This window comes from Paramisgurnus dabryanus, chromosome 20 (assembly GCF_030506205.2).
Source record: "Paramisgurnus dabryanus chromosome 20, PD_genome_1.1, whole genome shotgun sequence".
Classification (NCBI taxonomy): Eukaryota; Metazoa; Chordata; class Actinopteri; order Cypriniformes; family Cobitidae; genus Paramisgurnus; species Paramisgurnus dabryanus.
Window position 1 is genome coordinate 35,095,888 of NC_133356.1, and position 22,754 is coordinate 35,118,641.

Below are 22,754 nucleotides of genomic sequence, written 5' to 3' on the forward strand. Positions count from 1 at the left end.
TGTATAATTTCAGTTTATTGAGTCTGCAATGCCCAACAAGATTTGTAATACCACTGTGAAATCATTTAACGCTAATGTTGGTATAACAACCATTTAAATGTTATTGATATTGCAACTTTGTTCTTTAATTATTAGGATATCTTGGCTGATCTAAAAGCTTATACATGAAATTTTGTCATCCTGAATGCAATGTCATTAATCATTTTCTTTTAGTTTTTTAAACAAAAACAGACTGCACATACAGAACTAGTCTCTATTGCAGATATTGTCTCCATGTGTTATCCTGAGCTGCACAATAAAGCCCCAAACCGAAAAGATTTGTTGGTCACAGATCCAGTCACTGCACACAATAATTCAGGTCATTTTTATTTAAAGCACACTACATATATTAGGAGTCCCAGTGTGTGTGTTTATTGAGTTTTAGATTACTGAAAATAAACACAAAAGATGTTAGATGTACTCTATGAATCTTCATTCATAGCCATCGAATAGCCTACCATCTTTCCGTATTCTATCTCCTTTGTTATCTCAGTGTCCTTTTTTAGTAATTTAATCTTACAGTGCATTACGAGGGATACATTTTATCAGTATATGTGTTTCCTGGGTTCAAACCAATGACCTTATAACTGTGAATGCAATGCTCTACCATTGAGCTCCACAGCAGAAAAGTGATGATTAACCTAGCTTTGATATCCCCGCTACATTTACATGTATACTTTTGCAAGGCAATTTTATCTGTGCAACAGTGATACCAGCAGAGAGTGAGGTGATGTTGTGAAGGAGGGATGCTGCAAAACTGTCACAGGACAGTGGTAAGGGACAGCTATACAAACTGACCTCTTCGAGCTGATTGGTTGGATTTTATCACCTTGCTACTCCCAAATTTAATTCAATTTTTTTATATATAGCCTTTCAATTACTTAATTTTTTTTCAAATCAGCTATAGAATAATAAAATACAAGAATATTGAAAAATCAGAGGACAACAAAAGTAAACCGGTTAAGATTAAATGGTACTAGTGAGCAGAGTAATAATGTATAGAAGGGAGTTCTAAGTTAAGCTAACTCCCAAGAGGTTGAAAAAATATATATTGAATAATATATTATACAATTTTATGAGAATTAAAAATTATAATTAAAAGGTAAAGGAAGTGGTCGGTTGTCGCCAGTGGTGGACGAATTACACAAATCATGTACTTGAGTAAAAGTAAAGATACCCAGGGTAAAATTTTACTCAAGTTAAAGTAGAAGTACTTGCTTAAAATTTTTACTTGAGTAAAAGTACAAAAGTATCTGCCTTAAAATGTACTTAAGTACAAAAGTACTGTGATTTGTCTGTATCAAAGTCACGAAACTCAAATTATGTGAAAAAAACTCTCTTGGCTCACTAATCTATTAATAGAAGGACATTAATTATTCAGACACTGATGTCTATTAAAATTATCATAAGCCTAAAACCTTAAAGCCAAACAATTCCTTTAGCACCAAATGAAATAACAGGTTTTGAGAGCAGTAAGTCTCATTTCAAGATTTATTTGTTAAATAATTTAACAGTTTAAGTGTAATAAAAACTTGAATTAAGCACAGGTTCACAGGAGTTTTCTTTTACTTTCTGGAGGTTGATGGAGCCTCCTCACTTTCCAGGTTTCTTTTCCTTGATGATGTTACAGTAACATACCTTTTAATGTTGGCTACCATGCTTTCTCTGCAAAAGAAAAGATTCAGACATTAAATACATATCTAGAAACCAGTCTCCCTTCCTTTGGCAAATACAATAAGCCTTACAGAATATAATTTAAGAAACATTTCATGTGCTTTAGCATGTCATACTGTATGTATATTGTAATACATAAATAAATGTATTAATATATTTGGAAGCAAAACTTTTGAAAATATTAGTTACAATATGTAGTATAAGGACCACTCCAATCCACCTGCCTGTTTAAGCAAAATACACTGCATGGCTAGTCAAAATGTCATTTATATTTTACAACTGTGTTGATAGCGATTGATTGTCATTTCACAATAACACAGCACTAACTGTACGGCTAAAAATAGCTCCAGCCTGCATAGCTAACTTACTTAAAGTTCATTCATGATAACATCGTATATATTTTAACTACACAATGAAACAGTTTTCTGCAAGCTACTGTTAAGATTGCTCCTTTAAAAATATAACCAGAATAAAAATGGCTTACCTCTACGCGTTTCCTTAGATTTGAAGGAGTATTCTTGTTAAAAGAAATAGCACAGTTTCGAGGCAGGCTGAGAAGACACGAAGGACTCGTTCTTCTATTTCAAGGACTTAAAAAACTCGCGTAAATAAGGCCATGTGGCGGGTCAAGTCATTTCCTCCGTTGTTTTTAAATGCAGTTTTATTCTCCAAACGATACACTGGCTGGCTGCTGCACTCGCTTAGCTTTCGTGACGTGAACCAGCGCGGCAACCAAAACAAGTTCAAAAGCGCATGCTGTACCCTGATTGGTGGTTTGACGCATCACGTGTGCGGTTTTTTTTTTTTTGCAGCTTTATTTTATCCAGTTAAGTTTTTTATCCACTGATAAATAAAAAGGAACGACTGAATTTTCAAAATGTAGTAGAGTAAAAAGTAAGATATTTGACTTTAAAATGTAGTAAAGTAAAAGTAAAAGTCTCCCAAAATAAAAGTACTTGAGTAAAGTACAGATACGCCAAAAAACTACTTAAGTACAGTAACGAATTACATTTACTTCGTTACTGTCCACCACTGGTTGTCGCTGGGCGATCCAGTAGAAAAAATACTACACTCACCTAAAGGATTATTAGGAACACCATACCAAGACTGTGTTTGACCCCCTTTCACCTTCAGAACTGCCTAATTCTACGTGGCATTGATTCAACAAGGTGTTGAAAGCATTCTTTTGAAATGTTGGCCCATATTGATAGGATAACATCTTGCAGTTGATGGAGATTTTTGGGATGCACATCCAAGGCACGAAAGTCCCGTTCCACCACATCTCAAAGATGCTCTATTGGGTTGAGATCTGGTGACTCTGGGGGCCATTATAGCACCGTGAACTCATTATTATGTTCAAGAAACCAATATGAAATGATTCGAGCTTTGTGACATGGTGCATTATCCTGCTGGAAGTAGCCATCAGAGGATGGGTACATGGTGGTCATAAAGGGATGGACATGGTCAGAAACAATGCTCAGGTAGGCCGTGGCATTTAAACGATGCCCAATTGGCACTAAGGGGCATAAAGTGTGCCAAAAAAACATCCCCCATACCATTACACCATCACCACCAGTCTGCACAGTGGTAACAAGGCATGATGGATCCATGTTCTCATTCTGTTAACTCCAAATTCTGTCTCTACCATCTGAAAGTCTGAAACAGAAATCGAGACTCATCAGACCAGGCAACATTTTTCCAGTCTTCAACTGTCCAATTTTGATGAGCTTGTGCAAACTGTAGCCTCTTTTTCCTATTTGTAGTGGAAATGAGTGGTACCCAGTGGGGTCTTCTGCTGTTGTAGCCCATCCTCCTCAAGGTTGTGTGTTTTGTGGCTTCACAAATGCTTTGCTGCATTTTCGCCCTATTGACTGCCGCATACTGGATGTTTTTCCCTTTTCACAGCATTCTTTGTAAACCCTAGAAATGGTTGTGCGTGAAAATCCCAGTAACTGAGCAGATTGTGAAATACTCAGACCGGCCTGTCTGGCAACAACAACCATGCCAGACTCAAAATTGCTTAACTCACATTTCTTTCCATTCAGTTTGGAGTTCAGGAGATTGTCTTGACCAGGACCACACCCCTAAATGCATTGAAGCAACTGCCATGTGATTAGTTGATTAGATAATTGAATTAATGAGAAATTGAACAGGTTTTTCTAATAATCCTTTAGGTGAGTGTATGTACCCACTGCGCAATGTGACGTCAGAGTGACGTCTTTTTTTGCAGACGTCTTCTGCGCGTCTAATATTCACGTCTGTGGGACCTCCGTGTAAAAGGGTATAAAGGGAAAAACACATTATTGTCTCTGCATTTCACCCATCCACTGCAAGTCATGAACACACACAGACAGTTACAAACAAGCCTCTCTTTACACTAGGCCACCAATATTTTAAATGGTTGACTATTACATCAGCCTTAAGTGACCTTATACACTTTTTACAATAAATTTATACATTTGTATTTTTTCATGTTAAATTGTTGATATGGTCATATACTTTTAATATAATGAACTAATTACAGATTTTTTAAATTGTAAATTTAGATGAATTTGTATGTAAGAAAACAGAAAAATACTGTATAAATAATATAGGCTATTCATATATATCATGTTGATACAACAATGTTGATTATTTGTAAATAAACACATATAGCCCTGTCATAGACATCCAAATGACGACAAAAAATTACCCATTTCAAGGTCAAATGTTGACCGTAAATATGACGTGCAAGTAGGGTCATGGCTGGACGTCCAAATATTGGACCTGGTTTGGACGTCGAATAGATGTCCAGAATTAGTCATGGACTGACAGACCCAATGTAGACATGATTTGCACGTCTATCTGACTTCCAGACACACGCACACACGCACACGCACACGCACACGCACACACGCACACGCACGCACACACACACACACACACACACACAAACACACACACGCACACGCACACGCACACGCACACGCACACACACACACACACACAGTGGTGGACAGTAACGAAGTAAATGTAATTCGTTACTGTACTTAAGTAGTTTTTTGGCGTATCTGTACTTTACTCAAGTACTTTTATTTTGGGAGACTTTTACTTTTACTTTACTACATTTTAAAGTCAAATATCTTACTTTTTACTCTACTACATTTTGAAAATTCAGTCGTTCCTTTTTATTTATCAGTGGATAAAAAACTTAACTGGATAAAATAAAGCTGCAAAAAAAAAAAAACCGCACACGTGATGCGTCAAACCACCAATCAGGGTACAGCATGCGCTTTTGAACTTGTTTTGGTTGCCGCGCTGGTTCACGTCACGAAAGCTAAGCGAGTGCAGCAGCCAGCCAGTGTATCGTTTGGAGAATAAAACTGCATTTAAAAACAACGGAGGAAATGACTTGACCCGCCACATGGCCTTATTTACGCGAGTTTTTTAAGTCCTTGAAATAGAAGAACGAGTCCTTCGTGTCTTCTCAGCCTGCCTCGAAACTGTGCTATTTCTTTTAACAAGAATACTCCTTCAAATCTAAGGAAACGCGTAGAGGTAAGCCATTTTTATTCTGGTTATATTTTTAAAGGAGCAATCTTAACAGTAGCTTGCAGAAAACTGTTTCATTGTGTAGTTAAAATATATACGATGTTATCATGAATGAACTTTAAGTAAGTTAGCTATGCAGGCTGGAGCTATTTTTAGCCGTACAGTTAGTGCTGTGTTATTGTGAAATGACAATCAATCGCTATCAACACAGTTGTAAAATATAAATGACATTTTGACTAGCCATGCAGTGTATTTTGCTTAAACAGGCAGGTGGATTGGAGTGGTCCTTATACTACATATTGTAACTAATATTTTCAAAAGTTTTGCTTCCAAATATATTAATACATTTATTTATGTATTACAATATACATACAGTATGACATGCTAAAGCACATGAAATGTTTCTTAAATTATATTCTGTAAGGCTTATTGTATTTGCCAAAGGAAGGGAGACTGGTTTCTAGATATGTATTTAATGTCTGAATCTTTTCTTTTGCAGAGAAAGCATGGTAGCCAACATTAAAAGGTATGTTACTGTAACATCATCAAGGAAAAGAAACCTGGAAAGTGAGGAGGCTCCATCAACCTCCAGAAAGTAAAAGAAAACTCCTGTGAACCTGTGCTTAATTCAAGTTTTTATTACACTTAAACTGTTAAATTATTTAACAAATAAATCTTGAAATGAGACTTACTGCTCTCAAAACCTGTTATTTCATTTGGTGCTAAAGGAATTGTTTGGCTTTAAGGTTTTAGGCTTATGATAATTTTAATAGACATCAGTGTCTGAATAATTAATGTCCTTCTATTAATAGATTAGTGAGCCAAGAGAGTTTTTTTCACATAATTTGAGTTTCGTGACTTTGATACAGACAAATCACAGTACTTTTGTACTTAAGTACATTTTAAGGCAGATACTTTTGTACTTTTACTCAAGTAAAAATTTTAAGCAAGTACTTCTACTTTAACTTGAGTAAAATTTTACCCTGGGTATCTTTACTTTTACTCAAGTACATGATTTGTGTAATTCGTCCACCACTGCACACACACACACACACACACACACACACACACACACATTCTGGTGTCCATGTTTTGTGAGAACATTCCATAGACGTAATGCATTTTATACCATACAAACTGTATATTCTATTTCCCTTACCTACCCCAGTCCATAACCCCATCACAGAAACCCTTCTCCTACTTCACATTTTCAATAAACATAATTTTGTTTGATTTATAAGCTTGTTGCCTCATGGGGACCTCAAAATGTCCCCACAAGGTCACAAAAACACTGGTATCTTTGTGGGGACAATTGGTCCCCACAACGTGATAATTACCAGTACACACACACACACACACGTGGGAAAACTATTTGAAAAAGATAATTATTAACAAAAGCTTTATAAAAGTGTTTAAAGGTTGTGTATGGTCTCCGTGCATCAAAGTGGCGCTGTGATTGGTCGGTTCTTTTAGAAGCTGTGTTTTCCTGGGCTGCGTTCCAGTTTTAGCCACGCACTATAATTTAAAAATAATATAAATTTCACATATATAAACAATAAAAATAATATAAATTTCAAAGAGTTGTGTTCTGACCTTAAACACAATCTCAGCTTTCATAAATCTTTATGAAAACGAAAAATCTTCCATTTTTAACTATTAAGATTATATGTAACTGGAGATAAAACGTTTTTAAACTTCTCGTAGATCATACATATTTAAATCGGTTAAGAGATGTAAACGTTATGTTTTTACCGCAGCTTCTCCATTCACTAGTACAGTATGCACTCTTGCCTGGATCAATGTGGCGGCCATAGATATGTATATAAAGGCTAGATGGCTCAAGGCGGAGTCAGCTGTGTCGTCACTTGGCGGCCATCTTAGGTCAGTGCTCCCATAGTGCTGCTCCCTGCTGCTGTGGACGGAAGGTGAGTGACATACGCCAACTAAAATGCTCGTAACTTGCTGAATTCTTGACGGATTTACAAACGGTTTGGTTTTTTACAAACGTTATTAACGTGGCTATAATTCTGGATGCTTTAACATGTTTCATGAATTTTTTATTTATTTTTAGTATACGTATTCAGTGTCATAGGTACATCTTTGACGTTTATAACAAACCAATCCGTTTGAAAATCGGTAAAAAATTAAGCAAGTTATGGTCATTTAAAAGTACCTGCATCATTAAAACTCAATGCTATGAGTGAGCGAGCGCCCTGTCCTAAGATGGCCGCCAAAATGCGGACGTTCCACTCAATTGGCCATCAGCGCGGACGAGCCATCTAGCCTTTATATACATATCTATGGTGGCGGCACCGTTGACGTATCGCAGCAACGGTATTTTTTATCAATGACCCGTTTATAATATTTGACAGGTCCGACGCCACATTAGAGCAGCGCTGTGATTGGTCCGCTCTGGTCCCACATTAGAACAGCGCTGTGATTGGCTCGCTGTGGCTCCACATGAGAGCAGCGCTGGGATTGGTGGGTTTTACCTTCAGATAAATGGGGTGACTTAACCATTTCACGCCTCGTTACAAGCCCAGAAACAAACAGACAAGTTGCGTGATTTTTACTTTTCGATTATGTCATTATTGAATGAATTCATGAAAAATGTATGCATTTAAGAATTCCAACATTACCTCACTGGTTGTGCATTGAGGTACAATTGATGCAAAGGCTGTCATGGCAGCAGCTCATATAGAAATTATCACACATTTTAAGAAAAGAAAATTTATTTTTTCAATGCATCTTTAATCTGAAATTGTATTAAACACTACAATAAATTTGCAGGAGGACAGTAAAGTCAGAAGGGGACACTTGAGTCCCTGCAGACTTTGCCCTAGAGAGGGAGTTTTAAGAGACATTCGAGCAAGTCCCGTTACATGCATCACTTCAAGGTGGACTACAGGCGCGCTCACGAGTTATGCGCTCTTCTTAAACTTTGCCACTAATGCACGAAGACTGACTCAATACATTAAAACATATACGACTGAAGGACACATATAAGAAGATAAAGGGTAAGCTGAATTAAAGTCTTTGGCCATGCATAGTTAATGGCATTGCAATGTGAATTGATGTTTTTATGATTGTAAAACGCATAATGTCAAGGGAAACTGCGACGTCTGGGTCGGGATGACACGCATGTGATCTTTGAAACTCTACTAGCTTACTCGACGTGGCTTGTTCAGCATCATACGATATATTTATATATATATATATATATATATAATATAATTGCTTTTTATTAAGAAATATTATGCTTTTTAAAGTTTTTTTTCCTTTTTGTAACATTATACAGTAAAGTTTCAGTGGCTTGCATAAGTGAACTTCATTAGTTAAAGGGATAGTTCAGCCAAAAATGTATTATCCCTATGCTGTTATAAACCTGTATGAATTTCTTTTTTCCAATGACCACAAAAGAAGATATTTTGATAAATGATGGTAAGCATACAGCTGATTGTAACCACTGACTTCCATAGTAGGAAAACAAATATTATGGAAGTATTGTGATAAATGATGAAGAAGATATTTTGAGGTTGATGGTACCCATTCAATTCCATCATATTTGTTTATCTACTAGTCAATGGTAACAATTAGCTGTGTACTTCAAAATATAATCTTTTGTGTTCATCAGAAAAAAAAAGAAATTCATGCAGGTTTAGATCAACATGACGATGAGAAAATGATGACAGAATTTTCATTTTTGAGTCAAGTACCCCTTTAACATAAACTAACAATTAACAATTTTACAGCATTTATTAATTTAGCTATAATGTTTATTTCAACATTACAAACAACTGTACCCTATTTACTGATATTAACATGCATTGTTTTGTAAAGCAGCTTAGAAATGCATTGTGAAATGCACTAATTAAATAAATATGACATTTCTTATTAAGATAGGTCAAAGAATGTGAGATTTTTAGCACACAAAAATTAAAAATAAATAAATAAATACATTTGGAAGCCTTATTTGTTACTATTATTCTCTCTACCTTATTTGTTGCAGTTTGTGCCTTTACTTTTTGTTAAAGAAGAGCAAAGAAAATGTTGAACAGGTCTTTCTTGCAGAACTACAGATCACTTCTGAAGCTCTGATGAGAGTGTGACATTACTTTTAATAAAGACAAAAGTCACATCATAATCTACGCTAATGTGTTTAGTCCTTAGTCCCAGGCGAAAAAGTTGTACATTTCCATAATGCACTAAATGTGTTGTAGTAAAACCAGTTGTAGTAAATTTAAGCCCTTCGTATGAAAGATGGGTTCAAGTTTATAACAAGTGGTAACTTAAAATATATATTTTTAATACAGAGATAGTATGTTTAAAGCACATTTTAGTTCATAATTATGGTGTCTCAAAATAGCACAATGAAGTACACTTAAAAATATTTTTTTTGTATTATTAAGTAAAATTAGTGCATGTAAATAGAGCACTTTATTAATGGAAGTGTACTTCTTTTTCACCTGGGCTGTCGTACTGTAGCACATTCTTTACTGTTTTAATCTTCATACTGTATGTTTGTGAAGGTTGAAGATGGACACCTTTAATCACAGAGTAAACACGTATATTGACTCCTGGATGGGACCCAGAGGTAAGACCAGTACCCGTACAGTCTTTCCTGGTGTCTTTTGCATTTTTGATGGTGTGCTTTTATTTGGCAGACATCTTTGATTTTACCAATCTGACAAACTTTCTTTGGGACTTTTCAGATCCCCACATAATCATTATTTGTTTCAATCTGTTAATATTGATAACAATCACAAAAATTGTTTCTTGATATCATATTGCTGTTGCATATGTGTGAGGACGATTTTGATTTATCCATTACAGATCTTAGGGTTCGAGGATGGCTTCTACTGGATGACTACATCCCCACTTTTATCTTTACTATTATGTACCTTCTGATTGTGTGGATGGGACCAAAATATATGAAGAACAGACCGCCATATTCCTGCAGAGCCCTGCTAGTGCTGTATAACCTTGGACTGACGCTTCTGTCACTCTACATGTTCTTTGAGGTTGGTTAACTGCACGTAGATTTCAGTTTGCTGCTACATTTCGCACAAGGTATGCGACATAAATCTTTATCATTAGCAGGATCCATTTAAAGTCCAATTTATACAGATGTGTCCATATGGGGTGTACTTTAATGGTCTAGATTACTCAACTGTATGATGTAACAGGAAGTCTTTTGTGCATTCACAAAACAGTCAAGATAACTTTTGTTGAAGGTTTGCCTCTTGTGCACTTGCTGCATTTAGTTTGTCATCATGTTGTTGTACATTGGTGCATTCTTCAAAATAAACACAAACACCTAGTGAGTGTCCTCCATAGGCAGCTTTTGCATGACAGGTGCAACAGAACAGATGATTGATGCGCACCTGAAAGTTCAAAGTTCTGCCTTGCAAAGTTCTAAGTTCCACCATAAAAAAATACCAAGAGTGCACCATAAACACAGAAAAATAAATGGGGAAGGTCCATTTATCTGGGTAAAAAGCACAGTAACGTTTATATTTCTCAACTGATTTCAATGACTTACAATCATTTCGGAGTAAACAATGTTTTCATAAGTAATTGCTACAACAAAGTTTTTTGGTTCATAATTGTTGAAATGCCCTTAATTTAATATATACTGATTATGCAGGGGTGCACATAACTTGTGCACATGTGCAATTACAATTAAATAATTGAACCAGACACTGCTCTAAAATGTGTTTTTGCATACCAGCGTTGCTGGAATTTTGTTACAGTGCAAATTTACTGCAACATAAAGGATTTTTTTAGGGATGCATCGATAGGATTTTTTTGGGCCGATACCGATACCAATTTAAACAGACAACTTCTGGCCGATGCCGATACCGATATTAAACACTTGTATACAATACTATACAGTTGGTCTATTTGCTAGTTTATTTCTGCATCAAATTATTTTTACTGAAAATGGATTTGATCTAATTAACATTCAACTGACCAACATAATAAGAGAGGCACAAATTAAGCTAAAACAAATATAAGAAGACAGCATGACAACCTTCAAAGGTGGTTTTTGCTATTCAGCATTTATTTTATTAACAACATTAACTCGTTTTTTACATATAATGGATTTCTTTATGCAGTTAATTAATAAACAATCGGTATCGGCCTTTCTCATGCCATTGCCGATATGTTGATGGTTTAAAATTCATAAAAAATTGGCCGATAAATATCGGCGGCCGATACATCGGTGCATCATTAGATTTTTTGCATCATTGGTAAGATAATTACAAACCTGTTATTGGACAATTAAAAAATTTAAGATTTACTCACGCGTGGTTTGATAAGTTTTGTTTGCGTGTGCCTCTAAAGCGTGAGCGTGATTCGCATCCCAAGGCTCAGTAAGCAAATGGAAAAAACAGCAAATGCCAACTGAGTTTGTTTTCTTGCAGTTAAGCGGACATTTAAAACAAAATTATCTCAAAATGACCTGATTATAGTAGGAAAAGTCTTATAAATATAAGCAGAGAAATAAAATGTGTGTCTAAAAATATTTTGGATCCGTGCATTTAAAGTGACAGTACACCCAGATTTTTTTGAGTATATTTTATGAGTATATTTTATGTTAATCAACATTATGAAATTCATAATTTCCTTGTTTTGACTGAATAACTTTAATAAGGATTAATCCAATTCACACACCATAGAGACTATGCAGTATTATCGGATTAGTTTATTTAGTTTCTGTACAGTACCTAAATATACAGACCAACCTGAAAACATGAACAGCACTGTTTATTTCAATTGAATGTTTGTTCTGTTGTATTTATTTGTGCTATTGCTTATAATAATAATATTATCATATGGCATACATTTTAACTTGAGCTTTTGTTAAATATCAGGTCAGTGTACTTAAATGAACATTTTACTGAAATATAAACTGTTGGCACCATGAATGCCAGGTTCTGTAATGTACCTGTCTATGACGTAATTGACAGGTGTCAAGTAATAAAGTACAAATACTTTGTTACCTTACTTAAGTAGAAATTTTGGGTTAATAATAATAATGGTAACTGTGAGGACTTGGTATAGATGAACCCAATCGCAGACAGGTGAATAAACTCAGACACTTTATTTACACAAAACAGAAAAAGAAAACCCACGAGGGGGCAAAACAACATAAACAGGAAAATATACTAAGACTTGAAACATTAAACAAAGAACAAGACTAGACTGGACTGGACTGGACTAAACACTAAATATACAATGGCAAACTTGACTAGACTAGACTTACAATGTATTCACAGGCAAGGCAACGCAACGCAACGCAACGTAACGACACTGGATACAAAACAAACGTGCACAGGACAGCAAACACAAGGGTATTAAATGAGGAAGCAAATCAATGGGGAACAGGTGCCATGAATCAAACAATAATGGGACAATTAATGAGGAAACAAGGGGGCAGGGTCAGGAGACGAGACAGAAAGCACATGGCTTAAATAAACAAGGCCAGTGCTTTCACACAAAACATGGGCCTGTCATGATCCTGCCTCATGACTAATACTAAAACATGGACAAGAGGGCAGAATCATGACAGGTAACACTTTAGTGTAGTTTATAACTCTCACTATATTAACTGGTTGGTTATTAGCATTGATAGTACTGCATATTAGCTGTTTATTACTTAAAATGCACATATTAAAGGAACACGCCCACATTTTGGGAATTTCGCTTATTCACCGGAACCCCCAGAGTTAGATAAGTCCATACATACCTTTTTCATCCGCATGCATGCCTTAACTCTGTCTGACACAGCCCCCACTAGCTTAGCTTAGCACAAAGACTGAAAGGGAATGGCTCCAGCTAGCATACTGCTCCCAATAAGTGACAAAATAACGTGAACATTTTCCCATTTATATGTTTTGATTTGTATAGTCACATTGTGTACAAATAACAAGGTCATATGCGACACAGACATCTTTTAACAGTATACATACTGGGAACTATATTCTCAGAAGGCGACGCACTGCTACGTGGGTGGAGTGATTTGCTCGCAGCACCTGAGAAGCCCCCTGGTGAGGAGCAGAGAGTTCGATCAGAGCTGTGCAAATCACTCCGCCCAAGTAGCATTAATCCAGGACTTATATATATTAGGACATTTAAGTATTTTTATAAGTTAAACTTACAAAAAACATTACAGATGTGCATCTTGAGAAAAAACAACAGCACTGATATATATGTTAAGATGTGTTGTTTTTTAATTAAGGTATGCATTTTAGTCTGGGACTAGGATAAGGCCTCTCTGGGAAACAGCCCTGTTGAGTTCTCTGAGGTATACCGAATTTAGTAGTCACCCAGCAAGCAAAAACCAAGACGTTGAAATGATGGCTAACTATAGACCCAATATAGACCGGCTATGAGTAACCCACTTCTACCCTAAATAGCCTTAAATTTGGTTACATGCCATTTTTGCCAAAATAACTTGAAGATGTATGATATTCCAACATGTAGGCAAAGTCAACAGGTGTTCAAGGTGTTTGCTTTCATTTGTTTTAAACTTATACGTATCGTCTATTCTTGGGCTATGGTAGACGTCTATTAGATTTTCACTGACAGCCCAAATTTAGCCTGGTTTTAGCCCAAATTGCTTGCTGGGCAATAATGATTAAATAAGTTATACGTAACTAATTAGTTATTAGTAGGGGCTACAGTGTTAATGTAGCATTAACCATTTGCTCTGCATTAGTTGCTTTCTAACTATTTACAGTATTATGTATGGAAGAGTATTTAACAGTGTTACCGGATGAAGTCAAAAATTATCATGTTTGCCTCTGTCTACAGCTTGTGATGTCAGCGTATCAGGGCAGGTACAACTTCCTCTGCCAAAATACCCACAGTGGAGGCGAGGCGGACAATAGGGTAAAACAACAAAACTACAATTTTTCAAGTTTTCTCATGCATCACCCATAAACATTGTTTCGTTTTATTGAGAAAAGTATTCATAACAGTTTGTTTGGCGACAGATACTGTATGTCATTTCTTGGTATTGTAATTTTATATTACTGCTGTTGAAATTTGGCATTTTTCTTGCCTCTTTTCACAGATGATAAATGTCCTGTGGTGGTATTACTTCTCCAAACTTATTGAGTTTATGGACACGTTCTTCTTCATCTTGAGGAAGAACAGCCATCAGATCACCTACCTGCATGTTTATCATCACGCCACCATGCTCAACATCTGGTGGTTTGTCTTGAACTGGGTGCCATGTGGTCACTGTACGTTTTTTGAAGAAAAACTGCTGATGTTTTTGTGAAAGGACCTTAGGCTACATGTAAAAATGCTGAATTAGATACATTAAAGCTAATGCAAAGAGGACAAAAATACAGTCTGGCACATTAGATGAAAAGGGGGTTTATTTACTGTACTGTATCTTTTGCTTTAAGACCATAAGAACTGTGGCAAACATCTCCCTGATGCTTTAAAAATGCCTAGCTGAAAGATTCTGTACTGTACAGTACAGTGCTACAAATATAATGCCATGAATAGGTCCTATTAATCATTGACTAAATTTGACCATTTGCTTTAAAAACAGCTTTTGGTGACAGTCATTGGCAGTGTCGGCGCCAGAGAATACAGAATGAGCGGGCCTCCTGTTTTACTGTGGGGGCACCTGGTTCATCTTATTATTTTATTATTATTATTACTACATGGCACTGTAAAATGCTTGGTACTGATTGGTCAGTCACAACATTCAAAGGTATTTTATTCCTTGAACAACCGCCTGAAACACAGCTTAACCCGGGTACTGCGAGCGAGTCACGTTAACAGAGACAGTTACGAATTAATACAGAATAAATATGCATAATTAATCACGTATATGAGATTGTATTTACAATGATTAAACCGAATGTTCGTCTTTTGACTTTTTACTTGTTTTAACGCGTCTGGAAACGTTTTCTCAGAATGTTTGTATTTCTTTAAAATAAGCTAATAAAAGACATCAAATCAAAATGCTATGTATATATTTAATCATATAACGTTAGCAACTAGCCGTGAAATTAGCGGGATTGTTACAGCCAGCCAAGTTGTTAAATAAATCCCTCACTATAGTAAAACCATAACTTATAAAGACGTTAAAGTGCAAGACTATAACTCACGCAAATCATAAAGACCAGTACATAACCAAATAACAGCAAAAGAAAACAATGTTACTGACATATCTAACACCAGAATGAACTATGCGTTTTACCTTCAGAAGAGCTGCAGGCGACGAGAGGACTTTTTTCAACTTTTTAAGAAGGTCCTTTTATTTGTCGCGAAATTTCTTCGTCTTGCTCAAATGCCAAGACTTACAAGTATACATTATTTAGACAGAAAATGAGTTCTCACGCATGGCGATTGAGCCCCCGAACGTGACAGTGGCTGCGTGTATGTAACTGGCTGACTATGTTAGCATTGCATTGTGGGTTAGTATTTTAATTATTATTTTGTATTAATTATACTCCGAATTTTAATCAATATTCATTGTATAACCAAATGTATTTGCAGCACATTTTTTTTAATTATTAAGTTCATTGTTATTTTGAGAAGTAAGGGGGCACAGTGACTCAAGTGGCCGGGCCATGCCCCCTAGGGCCCGCTCGTGGCGCCGACACTGGTCATTGGTGCAGTTTTTAAGATTAAAAGGACATTTTGGAGATGTTTCGATTTGATTAGTTTTGTCTGTGAAGTTTCTGTTCCATCCGAAAGACGTGCTTGAGCCATTTTATCCTACAATGCTTGATCTCTATCACTTTACTAATCATTTTGGTCTTCTTTCATAATTTAGCATTAGAGATCCTCTCTCTGGCCAGAAGATGTTGCAAATCCTTCTGAGGCAATTGTTGTGAAAAACTTCACTCTCAATGACACGCCAACATTCTGACCCCTACAGCAGAACAGATTTGACCTTGCTGTTGTATAATCTTATATTGGTTCTGAGGCTGTACTGTGTTTCCATATGGGCTGAAGTCTAGCGAATCCATTGCGCGCATTGTTTAACTTGCTTTGATGTCCTTAACTACAACGTTGTCCTTGCTCAACTTATTAAAGTTAATGGCAAAGAATAATGTTTGGAAATCTAGATGGATTTTCCTCCTAAGCCACTAAAACAATAATTCAAAGATAAATAATCTTAAAGCATTTTTTTAGTAAAGTATCTAATGTGCCTATAGACAGTAATGTATTCATGATATATAATGTTTATTTAAAAAATGTAAACCTTGTTTTACATGAAAGTTAATGTGATAACAAGGCCTGTATGAAATCTGCACTTGCAGATATTTGCAGAAAAGCCTGTGGACTGCAGCGTCCATCACATGGTGTTCAGTTTAGGCATATGACATTGAAGTACTGGGAAAGAGAGTCTTATAGAGCAGTCTACACTTTAATGTCATAAATCAGTCTACACAGCTGCGTGGACACCAACTATGACATATATTGTACTTTCTTATTTCTTATGTCTAAGATTCCTGTTTACAGCTAAGTGTTTATTAATACAGTAATGCTGCAATATAAATATTATAATAATTGTAATATTTTCATCTCCCAGTGTCTACGCACCTTTTAACACTTTAAAAACCATTCAAAATTATTCGGTCTGCAGATTCCATCTGGCCCTGTTGATGACTCTTGTTATTGAATATTTTAAATGCAGTAATTAATCCAAATGTCTCTTTTCCTTCCATTAGCGTATTTTGGGGCAACATTTAACAGCTTCATTCATGTACTGATGTATTCGTATTATGGGCTGTCTGCTGTCCCAGCCATGAGGCCGTATCTGTGGTGGAAAAAGTACATCACTCAAGGGCAGCTGGTAAGTGCCCCATTAATCCATCAAAATGATCTTTTACAACTCAATTCTTTGATTTTAAAACATTTCCAAATGACTCTTTCTGACTTAGAGCTATTTGTTAGATTATTATTACCATTCAGTGGTGGGCCATGACGGCCAGAAAAGCCTTTTCTGCTGGCTAAACATTATCTGAATCACTGATTTATATTTTTATATATTTTTCCATGAATGTGTATTAAATGAACCCCCATAATAGTCTGTTATCTTTTCTCTTGCACAGAAAAAATAACTTTATAAAATCCTCGTAACAATTTCCACAAACTTGTTAGATTAAATAAAGTTAGATTTAATCGTTTAGGTAAAGTCTTTTACTTTTTTTAAACATACTGAACGATTGCTGTCCTTAAAAGATTAGCTAAAACTGGTGTAGGGTAGATTGTATTTACTGTTTGTTATATTCTTTTACATAGTTGTATGGACTTAGTTACTCTTAGTGTAATTAATGACATTATAACACAAAATTCATGACTGACTAACTCAGTCATTGAATAAACTTGATTCTCCACAGAAACACATTACATGAATTGTCATTACTGTGGAGAGAAATACAATATGATGTGCTGAACAGAGTTTCATGTACAAGAACAAGTAAAAAAAAATTAAAAACTACTATAGGTTGTGGTGTTTTTTTTATAAAGATATATTAATTTTTACTCTGTCCTACCCTTAACTTATATGAATTAAAACATACCTCTCTTTTCTCAATGTGTGCACTTCATCTTTGTACAGCTTGTCGTGAATGTGTTAGCATTTAGCCTAGTACCATTTGTTTATTTGGATCCAAACAGAGATGAATTTAGAAGCCAACAAACACTTCTATGTTTTCCCTATTTAAAGGGAAAGTTGACTTTAAAATTAAAATTCTGTCATCATTTCCTCATGTTTTTCTAAACTTGTATGATTTTTTTTCTGATGAACACAAAAGAAGATATTTTAAGAAATGATGGTAAACACACAGCAGATAGTATTGTGATAAATGATGGAAAAAAATATTTTGGTAAATGATGGTAGACGGTACCCATTAAATTCCATCATATTTTTTATTCCTACTATGGAAGTCAATTGTCACTATCTTCTATCTGGGCGTTTACCATTATTTATCAAAATATCTTTTTTGTGTTCATCAGAAAAAAGAAATTCATACAGGTTTAGGAAAACATAAGGTTAAGTAAATGATGACAGAATTTTCATTTTAAAGTGAACTATCCCTTTAAAGTCTGTTACACGAGTAGTTACACAGGTAAGTATGATGGCACAAAATAAAACGTGGCAATGTTCTTAGCGGATAAAAAATGAGAACTACTGTATATTGTATGGAATAAGTGCACTTAATTTCAGTGCTTATCAGCCATACAATAAAGTTATAATTTTTTATTAACGATTAAGTGCATGCATTGAGAAAAGAGAGGTATTCATTTGTTTAAGTTAAGGAAAGATATAATAAAATATCGTTAAATGGTGGTGTTTTCCTTTAAGCTGTGTCCTCATTAGGGCTGTCCTCAACTAAGGATTTACACATTCTAATGTGGAATCTTTCTATAGTCAACTGAAAGTCGAATCATCTATGTGTGTGAATGGGTTGGGAGGGGCACGACACTAGGTAGTCAACAGGCGGGTTAAACTATTTTTATTTTATTTTACACACTGCACACAGCAACAACTTTTAATAAAGCGACCACAACTGCCTGCCAACTGACAGTCGACTGACAATGGCTTTCTTATTTAGGTTCAAATAAAAGGTAATGTGGATAAACATTCGGAAAACATTTTCTCATAACAGTTTAAAACCACGATCAAAGTACAGAACATCACACAAATATATAAAAGAACATTTTGATAAATAAATCTAAAAAACCTGCATAGAGAGGAAAATAACACACTGACTGCAGACAGGATTTGCATTTGACAAATTGCGTAATTTATTCAGCAAAAATTGCCTCTGCCAGCATGCTTTAAGTGCAGTGCAACATCAACACAACGAAAAACAATAAAAAGCATTTATTTACAGAATTAAATTAGAACAGAATATACATTTATTTCTTATAATAAATAAATAAATAAAGTCAGAATCAAGTCACAGGGAGCAAAATAAATGTGTGCAAAATGTCAATGTGCAGGGGAACATATATATAAAAAACACAAGCCACAGTTCAACACCCTGAGTGATGAAAAAAAAATTAAAACAACGAAAGTTTAGCCACTTTCTCTTTTTAACTGCCGAAACAACAATAAACGCTAAAATGGCAGTTTTTTAGCTAAACATGCTGAAATGTTTGAAAACACTTGTACCCTACCCAATCGAATAAAATCCAGTCTTATACTCTTGTGTGCGTTTGAGTCTTTTCATATTGTGTACGGGGAAAACCAACTTGTTAACGTTGGCCGGCAGCAGTGCGCTCCTGGTTTTTCTGATAATAATCCAGCCTTGGAGAATTTTTTTTCTGATGGTGTGGAAGTAGATGGGATGCTTTGGAATCTCTTTGTGGCCCTGGACAGCTCTCCTTGTTCTTTTGCCATCATTCCAGTGGTCATGTACTGCTTTTTGTAGTGTCCTTTAAATAAGCCCTCATCTCACTGTCCCCTGGCTGTTGCTCCTCTTCGTCACTAGACAACAGTATCGACATCACTTGGTCTTTCTCTTTTTCCTTTCTTGAAGGGCCTGCAGTATCACACTCCTCCACCAATTCACTGTCATCACCTACCTCCTGTACAGGCTTGGCAGCTAAACTCTCAGCCAGATTTTTCAACCACAGTATACGCCTCATTCCTTTGCTTGTCATCAGTGAAAAAAGAAAGCTTCTTAAAGCGTGGGTCAAGAATTGCAGCCTTAATATAAATATTGCTCTCCAAAAGACAGCTTTTAAGCTCCTATCATCTGTCAATCTCCTCTGTCAGGGTAATCTTGAGGGTCTTAGTAACAGTGCCGTCATCTTCATATACTACCAAGTGTCGTTTCTTAATCTTCATAAGCATCAGCACAGCTGAAACTGCACTCCTTTGTTGCTGCTTTAGCTCTCGTTGTTTTTCTGCAAGACGCTGTGATGGCCTTTGCGCTTTTTTGAAGTGTGAAACAAGGCGCCTTGCAGCAGCAACAATGCGACACACGGGATCTTACTTCAATGCGCTGTTAATGCACAATTGCAGTGTATGCCCAGCACAACGGACTACCTGTACAGTTCCCCGCGATAGGTCTTGGGACAGTTGATTGGTGCATGCAACCATATTCGTTGCATTGTCATGGACAACAGAAACGATCTTAGTACCAGGAATGTCCCAATCAGAAATGACTTCTTTCAGTGTTTGTGAAATATGTTCTGCTTTATGACTTTCTTCAATTTTGTTTGTTGCTGCTAACACAAAAATTTCCAGTCGCCAGGCTTCAGTAATTAAGTGGGCCGTAACTGTAAGATACACCGCATGCATAATCATCTCTCTTTTGGGATCTGTGATCAAGTGTGCGCATTAATTCTTTAAAACATTCACCTTCCATAACATTCACTGGCCTCATGTCGAGCGCAATATACCCTGCAATTTTGTCCGTGATTTCTCTTTTCCTTTTCTCGGACAATGGCGGTCTCAAATCTAGCTTTCTTTGAGTTAGTTTTGGCGCAGCTCCGGTACCACTACTAGATGGACTGACATTCGTCAGTCTGATACTGTGGGTGAATCTAGAAAAAAGACGAACCAATTTTAAATCCCAACATATGATATTGCTATTCATAAATTAAAAGTGCCATTATATATGAAAGAGTGAACCATGAATGCAAATACTGATAAAATGTGTAGCCTGAATGCACTGTAACAAATGTTTGAATGTGGATAAATTTAAAATATATATTTTTTCTGTAATAGACAATAGATGTAAAGCAGGACACTGATGGCTGTTCCCTCTCATACTTTAGGTTCAGTTTGTTTTAACTATGTTTCAAACATCTTGTGCTGTGGTTTGGCCATGTGGTTTCCCAATGGGCTGGCTGTATTTCCAGATCACATATATGATCACACTAATCTTGCTCTTCACAAACTTCTACATCAAGGTAAATGAATTGTCATTTTAACATTTGAATGTCAACGTTATTAAATGGTTTTGCTTAAAAATGCTAAAAATTTTTGTTGTTTTCTTCACAGACCTATAAGAGGAAAGGGGGATCTCGAAAAACAGATTACTCAAATGGATCAATAAATGGGCACACTAATGGGGTGACATCTAATGAGAAGGCTAAACACAGGAAACCACGAACAGATTAATGGCAGTTTCTCCTCCCGTTGTTTGCATCTGTGTAACACAGCAACAAAAATAAAAAGTTTAGCTTTACTTAACCAATGTAGTAGAGCAGCTGTAAATATCAACTTACCAAGCTGAAACCATTTCATCTTTACGAGATTCTTGCACATCACAGCCTGTTTTTATTCATATTGAAATAAAAACATAGGGGCAGAGAGCTAGACAACAAATAGGGTCCAAGTAATTTTTCATATAAATAAGAAGCTAACCATAATGCAATAATTTGCATTGGTGACTAAAATAAACTTGTTGTTTGTAGATTTGAAGACATCTATTAGTAATATCATGTATCAGAGGGATTTTTTAAACATAGAGAAGCATAGCACATTAACTGAGCAGTCAAAACACAATAGTAGCCCTCAGAGAGAAAGATGATCGTAACAGGATTAGTGAAGAGTTGTTATTGTTTGAGTAAAACAATGCAAAACATAAATGGTTTAAATAAAGTTATAATATTTTTACTCTCTTGAATAAAAAAATGACCCATCTTTGAGCTTTCCTGTTTATGACTTCCGGTGAGTCACTAACGCTAATGGTATTGCCAAGGACACAAGTGCGCCGTTTTGACTGGCTGTTTAATGTTTATTATGAAATCCAGGAAGACCGACATAATAGCCAATACAAACGCAGTAAATCTCTACAAATCATTTGTTTTAACCACAATCCATGCACAAGAACTGAATGTGTAAGTTATGTGGCACACATGCACTCATGATCTGGTTTTACAAATCCATCCAGTAAAACCTTTCATAGAAACTGCCAAGTAAACAATAAATAGAATAATAATTGTTTAAAAACAACTAATATTATGCTGATAAAAATATGCTGGTTTAGCTGATTTATTTATTCTGCTACTATATATTATTACAAAAATGCGATTACAGCACAGAATATATACGACATTATCTGCTTAGTTAATGTTTATAATAGTTTGTAATGTATTTGTGCGTACTTTGGTTATGTTTTGAATAAAAAAGCAAATACTTTAAAAAGCAAATAATTTCATAAGCTCATGTTTCCACCTAGTGCGTAAGAAGCAAAGTAATAATATTTTCATAAAACGAAAACACTACTTAATATATGGAGCAGTTTATTATGGTTTGTTCAACTAACTTACAATGTGTTGAATGAGAAAGATAAGTTACTGCTGACTGTGTCGGATCGAATGACGCTCGACGTGTCGCCATAAACAAGTCCATTAAAAATTGGCATAAAAAAAAAACTCACACCAGAGTTGTGATATTTTAAACCAGCACCTGAAAAGTTAAAAACACAAAGTCTTGGTAAAATCCTTGTACAAACACTTGACTGACTTTCCCATTGTAAAGATACTGGTATGTCTCTGTGCTTTTA

At 35.6% G+C, this 22,754-nt stretch overlaps 1 protein-coding gene across 1 annotated transcript; it reads left to right on the plus strand.

Annotated features, from left to right (window-relative positions):
* The first annotated feature begins 7,819 nt into the window (after window positions 1-7,819).
* elovl5 (ELOVL fatty acid elongase 5) lies at window positions 7,820-22,623 on the plus strand. Its single transcript, XM_065249278.2, has 9 exons — window positions 7,820-7,903; window positions 8,035-8,261; window positions 9,774-9,838; window positions 10,078-10,265; window positions 14,065-14,142; window positions 14,327-14,498; window positions 16,953-17,077; window positions 21,019-21,153; window positions 21,245-22,623. Exons 3-9 carry the CDS (start codon window positions 9,781-9,783, stop codon window positions 21,362-21,364), a joined length of 876 nt encoding a protein of 291 aa, XP_065105350.1. The 5' UTR covers window positions 7,820-7,903; window positions 8,035-8,261; window positions 9,774-9,780; the 3' UTR covers window positions 21,365-22,623.
* The last annotated feature ends 131 nt before the right edge of the window (window positions 22,624-22,754 follow it).